Source organism: Stylophora pistillata, chromosome 9, assembly GCF_964205215.1.
Source record: "Stylophora pistillata chromosome 9, jaStyPist1.2, whole genome shotgun sequence".
In the NCBI taxonomy this organism is placed as follows: Eukaryota; Metazoa; Cnidaria; class Anthozoa; order Scleractinia; family Pocilloporidae; genus Stylophora; species Stylophora pistillata.
Genome location: NC_142527.1, coordinates 28,717,187 through 28,732,986, shown reverse-complemented (window position 1 = coordinate 28,732,986; position 15,800 = coordinate 28,717,187). Strand labels below are relative to the sequence as shown.

Here is a 15,800-nt window from a genome sequence, read left to right as displayed (position 1 = left end):
CACCCTTTCACTCTTCCTTTAATAGGAGGCCCTTTTTTTAAAGGTTGACGTTCCTTGCTGATTCAAGAATCAAATAAGGAATAAGGTGTTTTACATAACAATGCCAAACATGAACTTTTGTCGTTAAAACATTTTTTAATAACTTTTTGCAGAGGAAAAGCCCTGAATCCTGTTGGGTGGTACTTTACTTACGCAATCGAAGAACGTAACTCGCTCTTTATGCGCGGTTTTTGAATCTGAAGTTCGGAATAATGTCTCTCAAGCTCACTGAGGAATATAGTCTTGGAAGTTGTAGAATATTTTGGTTTCTCGCACCCATTATGAGTCTAGGTAATTTTATGATCAAACCTTTGCTTAGTAATAGCAACCTAGCAACCCATACGCACCGTTTGTCTTCCCATTCTCATTTGAAAAAAAACACCATTTTCCAAGATAACTCACCAATTTATTCATTACCTCTTTCCTCATTACCAAAAAACGCTTCACAAACTTTTGAAACGTGATAAGCTCTAATGAGCGTGGATTAGACAAAAAAACTATTTTTAACTTCCCTAATATTACACACGATTAAAATTTTAACGAACAAACCGGGAAAAAAAAAAATCATCAGCTTGATAAAAAAACCGATTACAGACTAACTAGGTCAATCCATTAAAAAAAGACGCACACTTTTCAAATCAATCATCAGCTGGCTGTCACTCCTGTGTTCCTTGTCACTACTTCCCATGATTCACTCTGGCATGGTAAGCTGCGACTTCCTGATCAAACTGGATTCTCTCTCGAAAGGACAGTGACCTAAAACATACAAATAGTAAATTTTGTATTTATTAGGCGAAAGTAATGGCAGTAATAGTAGTAGTGTAAGTAGTAGCAGTAACAGTAGTTGTAATAATAGTAATAATAATAATAATAATAATAACAATAATAATAATAATATTAATATTAGCAGTAGTAGCAGTGGTAATAGTAATTATAGTAGTTGTTGTAGTACTGGTGGTGTTAGTACCTCTTCATATTTTCCTTCAGTGGTTTCAGCTCGTTAGCTATCTTCACCCAGTTCATAACTGTTTCTCCCACTTGTTTCTCCCAGTAGGATTGAATAGCAAGTTCGCGTGTTATATGGTAACTACCGGTTTTGTAATCCCTCTTGGCCCGCGAGCAAGGGTGTGTGTTACTGTTATAGTAAAGTCCAAGACACCAGTCTTTTGAACTTTTGCCCTTCTTTTTGATCTCTGCTTCATCGAATTTGTTGGGTCCAATGGCTATCGAGCAGATACACATAGTAACACCGACGTGTGGAAGAGGTGCACAGTTTCCATTATTCTCCGGCATGATGTGCACCGCTGTATGATGAGCTTTGATTTTTTTGACAGATTCTTCATAATGCTCTTTGAATCTTGCCACTTTGTTGATCAGGGTGTCTGCCTTTGCAGCCGCTTGACTCTCCTTGCCTCTCTTTCTTGCCGCACCAATCATTTCTAGAAGTGTGTCCACATACAGCTGTCCATACATGCGGAACAATGGCAAGGAAGACTCATAGAAACTGACCGGTTTACCATCTGGTGGCAGGAAGTTGTGGTACTGTGAGGTCAGCAAAGCGTTTACATTCTCTAAACAAGGGGCCATGTCTTCTGCATCATTCTTGTATGTTTTCTGACAGTACATCGCATAGCTGAGAATGCCTCCATTTCTCGTTCCAAATGCGTTCTTGATGTCCTCCAATTTCGCTTCTAAAATTTCCTGATCCATGTATTCTTTGAGCTTATCGATTTCGGCCTTCAAGCTGTTGTAAACGTCTTCTGGATCCAGGCCTCCTCCAGGTCCATATACATCGGCTATTTCATCAAACAGCGCACTCAGGATGGACCCTACTGCTGGAATATCTCCTAGAGTATTTGAAATCATGGTTTTTGCGAAACCAATGCCTATCTTAGCTGCATTGGATGTCTTCTCAGCAAGTTTGGTTGGCTTCATCACTATTACATCTTTTATGGGGCCAGCATATTGCAGATTGTGGCAATAGAACTTATCCTCAGCTAAAATGACTGGGGTCACTCTACACACAGTAAAGATGAGGATCCACAAAATGGTTTGACGAGCCATGGTTAGTTCTGCTGGAGTTTTAAAGAAAGTGTTTGAGTGAGTGTCATACTCGTAACTTGGAAAGTGGAAAAATTCGAGATCACAAATGCGTTCAAGGATGAATAAGGTCAACTAAATCGATTATCACAGTGTTTTACAACCGATAAAGACGAAAAAATTAAATTCGGCTCCGTTCCTAACACCAGTGTAAAAGCGGTAAACGAACGAACGGTGAACGAACGAACGAACGAGCGAGCACTGAGGCGAGTGAGGGAGTGACTGAAAGGAGCTTGAAATTTTTAACTCAACCTTGGTGATCCCCAACCCACAAAAAATGGAGAGATTGAATGATTAAACTGACTTCTAATTAAATCTGACCTGTTTCCATTCTGTTAATATTTCGAAACCATTATTAATTGACAAACAAAGATTAGCTATTTTCAGCCACCATCCTCAATTTACCCAAACCGGTTGGTTCGCGCACTAACGCTGGTTTGAGTGAAAAGCGTCAAGAAGGCTTTTCACTAAAGGACCAGTCGTTATTTCTCACCCAGGGCCGGAGGGAGGGAGGGAGGGAGGGAGGGAGGGGAGGGGAGGGCGAAGAATTGGGGGAGATTTACATGGTTTTCAGGGGAAACAGGATGACGAAACAATGCCCTAATTCGTTTATTGTTATTGTTCTTTGTTGTGTATGACCAGAAATGACTTCACTCAATTTCCCAGAATTTACTTTATACTCCTAGGTATCGTGTAGCCTGCTTCGTTAAATATAGCGATCCTGCATGCGCTCGTGTCGGTTGATGCTGTAGTTAAGCCTGGAGTTTAAGCGGAGTGATTCTTAGAATAAAGGAGCTGATTAACTAGGAAACTTGTTGATGCGTTTTCGACAGAGGATCATTGATAGCCAACAGAGTTTAAATTGACTGTCAATTAACTGCAAGTGGTGGGGGGGGAGGGGGTTACAACAATATTACAGAGCCTTCCAGTGGGGGGTCCGGTCAATTGTTATTAACAATGAAAAAATTATTATTTACACCAAACAGCCCAATATGAAATGTTCACGCCCACCGTTTTCCTGAAACCGCAGCCAACTGAGATAGACCTCGTTTGAATAAGTAACCTTTCATTCTTAAATTTTTCTGATAGTATACAACGATCGCCAAAATCAAATCCCTTGTAATTATCAGTCTAATAAAATATTCCAAAAGTGAACAAATTTTTCTCTGTTGCCCGAGTTATCATGGTTCAGAAAGTTTTCACAGATGACTACCAGCGTGTAATTTATTCGCATTTTCTCAACAGGGAGAGAATTGCGTGCTTCGTTACAATTAATAGGTGTTTCAGTCACAAATGCAATTTGCATCTCTTGGACTCGTTAAGAACACGACTTGCACTGAAGGGTAAAAAGACACGATTTACTGAATTTGGATAACGTTCGGCAATTATGTAACGTCCTAAAGCTGAACAGGATCTAACCCCAGTAAGGTTTGTCGAATGGTCTTTGCGAGCATTTGCGAGCATGCGAGCGGTGTGTTTATTTTTGCGAGCACGAGCAGTTGTCAAATTTTTCTCGCGAGCAATGACTTAAAGATTAAAAAAACGTAGTTCCGTGGTCTTCAATAGACTCAGCACCCCAGCTCACAATTTTTTCTATGAATTTAGCAACTTTGATCTTATCGAGGATCTTGTTAGATGAGACATAAAAAAGCTTTCTTGGCTGGTATCTTTTCTACTATCAAGCCTGTCACTTTAGAAAACCGCGAAATTGCAGAAAGTTTTCCCTATTTCTGTGAAGACAAAGGGAAAATTTAGCAAAGCTCATCCAGGAATATGGTTGTTGCCGCGAAATCTTGTTCCAAAATTACTGATTGGCAGAGGATTACTGAACCGAATGAATAAGATACACAAACAGGTTCCACGGGAATCAAGCCCGTGCCTTCCGGATACAACTTAAGCGCCCGCTTAGCAACTGGGCCAGAAACCACACGTTGCGATCGGGATCGGGGCAAACTTTAGACACCACTGAATCCGCAATACTCTTTGATTCAAGGACAATTTTTCTCGTATGTTCCAAATAATATCAATACCCTACATTTTTCTAAACATCAGTCAAGCAAATTTAGACTGGCTAACGTGCAGTAGAAGAATAAGAACGAAACGTGAATTCAAACTCTTTTAAAGTACTCACCAAAGACTCAAAATAGAGGCGTCTCTTCTGAAACTTTCTTCTTTCCTCTGAGTGTGTGCGTGGCAAAGTCACTGGAACACAGCCTGAATTATAGCAGGTGTGCTCACCTTTAAAGTGAGCTCCAAAACGTTTTAGCCAATCAGCGGTTAAGAAGTCCACTGCGATACCGGTGCAGTGTTCTAACCGACTGAGCTAACAAGCTTAAGCCAACAAGGAGCATTGTTGTAAAAAGGACACAATAATCAGTCATGCTCTGATATCACCGTTTTGTCGGGAGGGATCATCCTCTTCCACGATTAAGTAGTTTCTAATTGACGAGTGTAGGTGTTGATGGTCTAGAAAAGAGATAATTAAATGAAATTTATGTTAAAAAACAGAACCTAGCCGGTCACTCGTGCTCTGGTATGTCACTTCGTCTCATCGATAGGAATCAAAACGGAGTGTTGTTTTTCATGATTAATCTCATTTATTTATTTGGATTGCATATCCCCATGAGATCCGCTCTTGCACTAATGTGCATGCAACGTTTTTTCGAGACAGATCCTCCTCTCTTATAAATGAGTTTTTAATTTTCCGCCATACTTATAACGGGTGTCCCGGAGAGGAAATTGAAACGTTTTTATCTGACCGTTGCCTTAAACATTCTAACGGTGCAGCTGCATTTAAAGGTTTAAATATGGAGATCTGCTTCCATGGCCATTTCTGTGCACTGTAGCTGGGGGTTTTCAGGTTCTTCGAGAGAGAAGCGGTGGTAACTTTGCTTACCTTAACAGCTAGTACGTGACCTCTCTAGTTCTTTGTTAAATCATGGACTAAGCAATTAACAAACAATCTTGGCTTTGAGATTTCAAAACCTAAACAAATTTATCCCTTAATTTACATAGCAGGTGGATCCAACACGCAAACGAAAAAGCCTGATGAAAAGATAAAAAAGATAAAGGCATTTTCATTCCAACTGAGGAAACCTCAATGGAAGATATGTAGTTTTTATAAGCTCCTTATAATAAATGGCTGATGAATTTATCGGTTAATATTATTTCCAGAGATTGAATATTCCCCGTTCCTAAAAATTGTAAGCGGGAGGATCTTACACATCTTATATGTCTTTCTTAAATACATCGATCTGAGTCAAAACTGAATGTTGTTTCTCTTGATTTCTCTCATACATTTATTTATTTGGTTTTCATTACTCTCTATGATCCGCACTGGCACTACCTGTGCATGGAACGTTTTGTCGAAACAAATCCTTCTCTGTGAAAGGAGATTGGAAGATGTTTATCCGACCGGTGCATTAAACACTGATCCTTGCGCAGGCAGATGTATTCAAAGGTTTAAATATGGGGATCTACCTCCATCATTGTGTACTATAGCTTCAGATTTCTGTTTTATTCGAGGAATAAGAACAGGGACATCTACTAATTTACAGTGCAATGTGTGCTCTACTAAGCAGTGACCTCTTAAGTTATTTGTTAAACCGATCAATGACTAAACAATTGTAAAAGAAAGTTAAACAATATCGACTTTGTGATTTTCAAAACAAAACAAAATTCCTTACTAAATTTACATATTGGGCGGATTCAATACGGCACCAACAGATCATCGGCGTCTACTCGCCGATGGTAGACAATAATGACGTGAAATTAAAAGAGAAGATAAAAGCCTTTTTAGTCCAACTAACTACACTTCATTAGAAGCTCTTAACAATACAAAGCTGATGAAACAATTCGTTAATATTTTTCCAGAGATTCAATATTTCTTGCAGTAAATGGCTTGGACCTTAAAGCGAACTCTAAATTTTGACTTAGCGATTTCCATAACCAAGCCAATCCATTCCTAAAATTACCTGGCGAGCGGATCCAACATGCCACTGACGAATGCATACAATTACCGACCTTCGAAAACATTTAAAAACTGAAGAAAAGGCCTAGGCCTCTTCGTTCAGTATTCCAACTGACGACAGAGAAACAATATTTGACAAATATTCGCTTCGCTACGACGAAGGCCGCTAACGCTCGAAACGTCAGCTTTTATAATCATAACGGTGGCCAATTTACCATTTCAACTTTGTTGATATATTGAAATTATTTGAGTAGTTTACGAGGCCTGTCTGGAGTAAACCGCAGGGTCTGGGCCCGAGTGACTCGGCCGAGGTAAATTTATTCACGTAGCGTAGGTGTACGAGGTGTTTTTAGGGTATAGAGGTTAATATATTCATGTAGCGTAGGTGTACGAGGGGTTTTTAGGGTAAATATATTCACGTAGCGTAGGTATACGAGGGGTTTTTTAGGGTTAGGGTTTGTGATTTAGAAAGTAACGGAACAATAAAATCCAAGATGGCGTCGGAAACAAAGGAGACCAAAGAATCCAAGATGGTAGAGGGATTAACCATGTTTATTTTTGTTCACTCTGCACGATATTTGATTTGTAAATAGGTGACATAGGCTAGAAAAGCAGTCATCATGTCTTTGTACAATTGATGAAATATAGAATGTTCTCCCACTTGTGAATCTTCAATCTCGTCAATGTATCTTGTCACTTGTCTGCGTATTTTACAAAGATCTTGTGTAGTAGCTTTTTCCTTGACGACGGTAAATAATTCGTCTAGCACGGTTCCGGCCCATTGAGGATTCTGTTCAATCTCTTTGCTTAAATGCGTTAGGTACAGTTGTTTTTCGTACGACTTGGTGAATGAAATGAAGGTTGAAATGTAAGTTGAAGGTTATAATCGTAAAAAAATGTCACTTTTTTTGATTGACAAGCTGTCATAAAATTCCTAGCGTATATAAATCGTTCGTTTCCTACTCCCTTGAATCATTTTAGCGATGCCTTCTGAGAAAGACTTATCATGCGAATGTAGTCATTGCGATATATTGATTGACGAGAAAGAGAAAGAAGCGTGGCAAAGACTTGAGATCGGAGAATTTAGAAAAGTATATTTGTCAAAGTGGATACAGGAAATTACTTAAAATTGAATGATGTCTAAACACGTCAGTTGGAGTAAAGGATTCGCTTATAAACAGGCAGAAATATGGTTCCAATGTACATCTTGCTGGTATTATACACCTTATTATTGTGATTATTGTCTGAGATTTCATTTACCAGTACGGCGTCTGGTCAACGAAAGACCGATGGATATTCCCTAAAAAACCTGTGCGATAGACAGTGTATCATCATTTAGTGTGAAGCCGGTAAAACAGTCACATCATGAGCGACGTGAGAATATTGAACGATTGTGAATTATTATATCAGAACAAGTATCTCTTTGATTTGTATGCGACTAAAAAAGTAAGTGGGCCCAGAGAAGTGATACGTGGAATATAGGAATATTTCAACTACCCCTTATGTCAAAAGAGACGCCACGAGATCATTTCTACATCTCGCCATTCCATGGAGGTGTATTATTTTTTGCGGTATTTGCAAGCCGTGTTTGAAAAGAAATTTCCAGATCTCGAGATGAAAGACCCAGCCAGCAAGTATAGATTCATAGATGCCTGTGAAAAATTATTTGACGACACGGTGAGAGAAGTGAATGCATGGCCAAACCCCATAGGAGGACACATGCAGCTGTACATGTTCAAACATTGGGAAACATTTGTACAGTTAGGAGAGCGATTAAGGTTGAATGAGTTTTTTGTCGACGATGTCACAGAAATCTTTGCGTCGTTACGTAATCCCATGTTAAGCCATGCAGAGGTCATGAGTGAAATGGTGACATTGACATGTGAAAAATATTCCCCAGAGTGGTTTAAAAAAACAGCAGAGTCGCATCGGTTTATCAAATACTGGTAAACATTTACAACTTCGTCTTGAAAAAAGATCCTACAATGTGTGGAAAAGCGTATAGCCGTCAACGGACCTTTACAACTTTAAGATTCATATGTTACCCTGGTCCCAGAGGTTCTCTTCTCTCTACCGGAGTACGAGAATTCGGCGCTTCAACGAGCTGTAAAGCAGCGAGCGAAGAGAACCTCTGGTCAGGATCGTTGAGAATCTCACTTTCATGCCACCAAGCTTCGGGTGACAGCCAGCAATCACGCCCCTTTCCGATAACCAATCAGAGTAAAGTATTAAAATACCTCTGGGGGTAGGTGTAGTGTTTTTACTTGTATCTGGAGTGGGCGTGGGGAATATATTTTGTTTCGTGGCCGTATTTACAATATCTGTCAAAATATTTGCTACACGTGCCAAATGACAAGCTCGCATGTAGTACGAACTCCAACAAAAACCCCGATTAAAATCTACTTCCCTCGGACGAACGATTATTGCCGATTTTGCAACGAAAACGTCAAGGTAAATGGCTATTCTCAATTGAATATTTTCACCGAGAAGAATCGAGATTTTCTGCGCCGCTTTAGGCTTGTTGTGAACGCCAAAGTTGAAAACAATTCCAAGGTCTCACAAATGCTCTGTAATAAGTGCTACAGGCCTGTCCTAAAGCATGAAAAGGCACTTAGTCAATCCGAAGAATTACAAGAGTTCAGGAACAAATACAAAGTAGTAAACATAGATGTCGGAGAATTGACGCGACGCAAGAGATGTGCGAAAGATTCTCCTTGTAAATCACCGAGAACCGCAAGAACACCGAGTTCACCAGCGACGAAAACATTTGAACGAGTTCGCAACCCCAAAAGTAAAAGAAAGATTATTTCCACGGCTAATGATAGTGCTGAAAGGGACGAAGAAGCTGTATTCGTAGGGCAACCTCGGAATGCATCACCTACGGAGCTGAGAAGTTTGCAGTTATTGTATGTTGCTAGAAGTATGTGAGAATATTATTGATTTTCTTTGCTTCTCTTCTTAGGTACGCATTTACTATCCGTCTGGTCTAGTTAAGAAAATAGTTAGCGCAAAAAATGGTTCCAGCATTGTAAGACAAATTTGTTTACAAGAATACAATGGAGTGATAAATTCTGTCTGGAAGCATCCCGAACTCAAGACTAAGATAATCGTCAAGATCTATGTGGAGATCAACAAAGAATCGAGTGCACTGTGCAGCACCAAAGATCCATCGATACTGAGAAAAACGAAAGCAAGCGATTCGATCCAATTTTCAATTTCTGCGCTAATTATTGCATTCCGAGGACAACATACATTCCTTACTTTTGGGGTTGCGAACTCGTTCAAATGTTTTCGTCGCTGGTGAACTCGGTGTTCTTGCGGTTCTCGGTGATTTACAAGGAGAATCTTACGCACATCTCTTGCGTCGCGTCAATTCTCCGACATCTATGTTTACTACTTTGTATTTGTTCCTGAACTCTTGTAATTCTTCGGATTGACTAAGTGCCCTTTCATGCTTTAGGACAGGCCTGTAGCACTTATTACAGAGCATTTGTGAGACCTTGGAATTGTTTTCAACTTTGGCGTTCACAACAAGCCTAAAGCGGCGCAGAAAATCTCGATTCTTCTCGGTGAAAATATTCAATTGAGAATAGCCATTTACCTTGACGTTTTCGTTGCAAAATCGGCAATAATCGTTCGTCCGAGGGAAGTAGATTTTAATCGGGGTTTTTGTTGGAGTTCGTACTACATGCGAGCTTGTCATTTGGCACGTGTAGCAAATATTTTGACAGATATTGTAAATACGGCCACGAAACAAAATATATTCCCCACGCCCACTCCAGATACAAGTAAAAACACTACACCTACCCCCAGAGGTATTTTAATACTTTACTCTGATTGGTTATCGGAAAGGGGCGTGATTGCTGGCTGTCACCCGAAGCTTGGTGGCATGAAAGTGAGATTCTCAACGATCCTGACCAGAGGTTCTCTTCGCTCGCTGCTTTACAGCTCGTTGAAGCGCCGAATTCTCGTACTCCGGTAGAGAGAAGAGAACCTCTGGGACCAGGGTATTCATATGTAAGGGTTCCGAGAATAATAAGTGACTTAAACAGCAAGAGTAAAAAACTCAGTGAAATTAAAACAGAAGGAATCATCAAACCATCGAATGTAGCCGTAGGGGTATAAACATCGTTTAGAGGGGGAAACTTAACAAGATAATGTAGAGGCAACGATTCTTTAAATTGTTCCAATTTCTTTTTTTAATAAATTTGTTTGTAATGAAATGTGTGTAGTCATTTATGAGAGGATGGAGTGTTGTAAAGAGGTTCCCGATTCGTACCCCAAAGAAGTATGTTATCGATCCTATCTTTGCCCTCACGAAATTTATAAATTCGATACACATGCCTGTACCAAAACGGGTCGCGCCCGCGTCTTGTTGCATGCCATCTTAGGATTTGAAGCCACACCAACTTTAGAAATATGACATCGCCTTATTTCTAGCGTCGCTGACTATAGAGATGTGCGGATATTTCTGGTACTCGTGCACGAGATTTTAAAACAAGACGAGCCGTTTATTCCCCCACGCCGAAGCGCATTGGAATTAATCGATTTTGAGGAGTGGTGTCAACTCATGGACCATGCGGTCACTGAAAAACTAAGGCGCGGTACGGTATTCCCCAAGGAGCCCACATGCAGTTGTACTTATTTACGCATTGGCACGAATTTGCGAGAGTCGGCAAGAAAATACAGGATAAATGTTTTACGTTCGAGGATGTCATAAAAGTCTATGAAAAATGGCAAGATTCGGGGCAAAAAACAAATGTACTCATGGGAGAGGTAGAAGCGTGGACAGAAGTGAAATATTCTGAACATTGGTATGACATTTGCTGAACAAATAGGCGTCAAAAGACAATAAAGACATATTGAACGGAATGTGTTTATTAAATACTTTAGAACGAAATACACAAGAGTTCACGATTTGTAAGAAATACTTTGCAAAATAAAATAGTTTCCTGTATTCCCAAGCATGAAAAAATTTTAATCAGTGTAGATGTGTGCTGAAAAAAAAAGATTTATAAAGGAAATGAATAAAAGCGAATATTGTGCCAACCGTTACTAATGACATTGCCTAACCAAATTCGAAACACATGCCTGTACCAAAAATCAAGTTAGATAAGGATGAATGGGAGGGTAATGGGTTGTAGGTCGCAGATCGAAATGATACCATTTAAAACTCGTGCATCGTTAAAGTATACATGCAAACAAAACTGTGTAAAAAAAGTAACTCTGAATTAAAATTCAAACGGTTCTCTTCCGTGCGGGTGAGTGTAGTAAAAAACAAAAGGTATTACCTAAGGGATTGATACAAGCGTAATTGCAGACGGTTCGATTTTGAAGTAATGGCTAATGGTAACAAAGGGATTTAAAGAGGATTAGGCGGAGATAAAAGCATCCACGTAAATATGAAAAATGTCCGTAAGCCGCGAGGTGACTAACTCGCAACGAGTATCAAAAAAATATTGTTGTGACGCGAAGAGAAGACCTGTTGGAAATGAACTGATGCGAAAGTTAGCGTCTTCTATATTTTCTTCACTGAGTCATGAGCGACAGGTGTCAAAAATATCACAAATTCGAGGAAAAAACAATGACCTGTCATTCATTTGTAAGGTAAGCAAAAAAACAAGTACCTGTCAATCATTCATTTGTAAGGTAAGCAAAAAAAAAAAAAAGTACCTGTCAATCATTCATTTGAGATACAATGAAATATACGAAGTTCATATATTTTGTACTTCGGTATTAGATACCTATGATGCACGATCCTCGCAGTAGATAGCGCTATTTAAGCAATAGCGAAAATCAGACCTGAAAAAAATCAGGCCTGTACGGGATTCGAACCACTGACCTCTGCGATACTAGTGCAGCGCTCTACCAATTGAGCTAACAAGCCAACTGGAGCAGGCCGTTAAGTTGATTCGTAATAAACCCGTGAAAGTGATAAATGAGATACAATGAAATATATGAAGTTCATATATTTTGTACTGCGGTATTAGATACCTATGATGCACGATCCTCGCAGTAGATAGCGCTATTTAAGCAATAGCGAAAATCAGACCTGAAAAAAATCAGGCCTGTACGGGACTCGAACCACTGACCTCTGCGATACTAGTGCAGCGCTCTACCAATTGAGCTAACAAGCCAACTGGGAGCAGGCCGTTAAGTTGATTCGTAATAAACCCGTGAAAGTGATAAATGAGATACAATGAAATATATGAAGTTCATATATTTTGTACTGCGGTATTACATACATATGATGCACGATCCTCGCAGTAGATAGCGCTATTTAAGCAATAGCGAAAATCAGACCTGAAAAAAAAAATCAAGCCTGTACGGAATTCGAACCACTGACCTCTGCGATACTAGTGCAGCGCTCTACCAATTGAGCTAACAAGCCAACTGGGAGCAGGCCGTTAAGTTGATTCGTAATAAACCCGTGAAAGTGATAAATGAGATACAATGAAATATATGAAGTTCATATATTAGATACATATGATGCACGATCCTCGCAGTAGATAGCGCTATTTAAGCAATAGCGAAAATCAGACCTAATCATTTATCACTTTCACGGGTTTATTACGAATCAACTTAACGGCCTGCTCCCAGTTGGCTTGTTAGCTTAATTGGTAGAGCGCTGCACTAGTATCGCAGAGGTCAGTGGTTCGCGTCCCGTACAGGCCTAATTTTTTTCAGGTCTGATTTTCGCTATTGCTTAAATAGCGCTATCTACTGCGAGGATCGTGCATCATACGTATCTAATACCGCAGTTCAAAATATATGAACTTCATATACTTCATTGTATCTGACTTATCACTTTCACGGGTTTATTACGAATCAACTTAACGGCCTGCTCCCAGTTGGCTTGTTAGCTTTTTTTTTTTTTTCAGGTCTGATTTTCGCTATTGCTTAAATAGCGCTATCTACTGCACAGTTCAAAATATATGAACTTCATATATTTCATTGTATCTCATTTATCACTTTCACGGGTTTATTGCGAATCAACTTAACGGCCTGCTCCCAGTTGGCTTGTTAGCTCAATTGGTAGAGCGCTGCACTAGTGTCGCAGGGGTCAGTGGTTCGAGTCCCGTACAGGCCTGATTTTTTTCAGGTCTGATTTTCGCTATTGCTTAAATAGCGCTATCTACTGCGAGGATCGTGCATCATACGTATCTAATACCGCAGTTCAAAATATATGAACTTCATATATTTCATTGTATCTCACTTACCACTTTCACGGGTTTATTACGAATCAACTTAACGGCCTGCTCCCAGTTAGCTTGTTAGCTCAATTGGTAGAGCGCTGCACTAGTATCGCAGAGGTCAGTGGTTCGAGTCCCGTACAGGCTTGATTTTTTTTTTCAGGTCTGATTTTCGCTATTGCTTAAATAGCGCTATCTACTGCGAGGATCGTGCATCATACGCATCTAATACCGCAGTTCAAAATATATGAACTTCATATATTTCATTGTATCTGACTTATCACTTTCACGGGTTTATTACGAATCAACTTAACGGCCTGCTCCCAGTTGGCTTGTTAGCTCAATTGGTAGAGCGCTGCACTAGTATCGCAGAGGTCAGTGGTTCGAATCCCGTACAGGCCTGATTTTTTTCAGGTCTGATTTTCGCTATTGCTTAAATAGCGCTATCTACTGCGAGGATCGTGCATCATACGTATCTAATACCGCAGTTCAAAATATATGAACTTCATATATTTCATTGTATCTAAAACAAGAAATATTAAAAAGCACAGTAATACAAGAGAAACAACAGCTACATACAACAAGTTATTGGACGAGACAAGGGACGAGTACTATTACATTTTAAGCAGATAGACTTGAACGAACGTGGGTCTTCACAATCATAGGAAACAGCTAATGCAGACTTATAATAATTAAAAATAACCGATTTAAAAGAAGTTTCAAATCGGTTATTTTTGTCTTACTGCCAGCTAATTTGAAACGGAAAAGTTCTGCTCTTTACGCGCATGTCCCTCTCATAGTGTCGATTCAGTAGAAGAAAAGTCCGTTTCAGAGTCAGGTTATGCTGTTTTATCTAATGTTTGATCGTTAAGTAGATCAGCGTGTCGAGCAAACCATGTTTCCCTTTTTTTCCCTTTAAATCAATAAGTAGGCCATTAAAAAACGGCTCACACGATTAGTTTACTCACATCTCAGAGAAAGCCAAAAGCACAAATTTTTGCGTGAGTTTTTGGAGATCGGTACATCATTAACAACCTTTGACATAGATAACCATTTTGAATGTGCTGGTCAGCAGCTCCTTTTCCTTTACACCTGTTAAATGTAAGTCACTGAGTATATAACTTGATGCAGATCCACGCAGTACCTTTTTTGTTTGTTGGATTTGTTGCATCCATTTCAAGATCAAGAGAACACAATTGTTCCCAATTATCTTCTCTTCGGGAGAAAAATCATCTCGTCGCTATTCATATAACCACGAAAATACTCGACAATTTGAAAACAATAACTTCCTGGAGAGCTGTCACAAGGTCCGAATTGGGAAACAAAATATGTGCATGCTAACAAGGTCTGGTATAAAAAGTAAAAACAAAAAATTTATATCCAAGCCCGCAAATTGTCCGACCTACAAGTCTGCAGACTTCCTTATCCAAGTTCTTAATTTGGTTTATGACTTGTACCTCCATCACTAATCACACAAGTATAACGTTGTCGCATTTTTCCAAAATCTATTGTACTTAAGAGTCTCAGCCAGTGATATACGGAAGCATTGGTCAGCGTACTCATTGCTTTGCCAGCTGTCATTAGATGCTGTCAGTATAGCGGTCTCCAGCCAGTGCTATTCGACTTGCGACTAGAAAGTAAAAAGATGCTGGTTGATATCAGCGAGCCCGCAATGTGACATGAATACTGATCAGAGGATTTTTTGGTGTAACAGCTGTCACTTAAACACCTTAATGTGGATGTCCGCTATCACAACTATGCATTAGCATTCGAACGATTGCACTAGAGGATTATTACATTTAGGACCAAATGTTATTACATTTAGGACCAAGTGTTATTACATTTAGGACTTTATTTCATTTAGGAAAGATATTACATTTAGGACTTCAACAGGGTCCTTTAAGGAAGCTAACGACTGAAGATCTGATTTGATTTAATCGTTGTTATGTGCACGAATGACCACTGTCTGCTAACAAAGCATATATAAAAATAGACTCCCGAGTACGATATAACGCACGCAACAAGAATGTAACAACAAGCAGTTACCCATTTTAACTATTATTTACTTAGTTTTACACTGTTTAATCTACTTAGGTTAAAGATTAAGTAAAGCAGTTCGTAAAGCGGGCTTACAATCCTTCATGCCGTGTCAGTATTCATCGTCTTGATCAGCTTCGAATTCCAACTTCCACCAACCAACGGACCACAGCGCTTGGCTTTCTTGATTCATCGCATTCTTTCGTGTAAACAAACTCTTCCGGAGGACTCCATAGTGAACTCTATATTCTTTATCTTCTTTCTCTCTCGGCTATCGTCTTTTTCTTCTCTTTCTTCTCTCCGGATATCGCAAGGTCTAAAGGTCATATCCTCGTCACATCATAGCTTCCACAAGTTCAGTCAGGCGGCCGCGAGGGTAAGCGCTCGGGCAAATCCTTTGTTGTACTTCTCACAAGCCAGCTTTTATACATTTACTTTAGGTATCTAGAATTTTCTATTAC

At 39.6% G+C, this 15,800-nt stretch overlaps 1 protein-coding gene across 1 annotated transcript; it reads right to left on the bottom strand.

Annotated features, from left to right (window-relative positions):
- Positions 1 to 423: 423 nt before the first annotated feature.
- LOC148724200 (uncharacterized) lies at positions 424 to 4,397 on the bottom strand. The gene is made up of 3 exons (XM_088732199.1): positions 4,271 to 4,397; positions 1,007 to 2,114; positions 424 to 795 (listed from the first exon to the last, which is right to left on the bottom strand). Exons 2-3 carry the CDS (start codon positions 2,101 to 2,103, stop codon positions 717 to 719), a joined length of 1,176 nt encoding a protein of 391 aa, XP_088588325.1. The 5' UTR covers positions 2,104 to 2,114; positions 4,271 to 4,397; the 3' UTR covers positions 424 to 716.
- Positions 4,398 to 15,800: the final 11,403 nt, after the last annotated feature.

What these genes read in the sequence shown, in the direction of transcription:
- LOC148724200 (XM_088732199.1), bottom strand. Translation starts at nt 2,103, where the DNA reads ATGGCTCGTCAAACCATTTTGTGGATCCTCATCTTTACTGTGTGTAGA. An exon ending in CTGAAGGAAAATATGAAGAG is followed by an intron (nt 796 to 1,006) that starts GTACTAACACCA and finishes TGTATGTTTTAG; the next exon opens with GTCACTGTCCTTTCGAGAGA.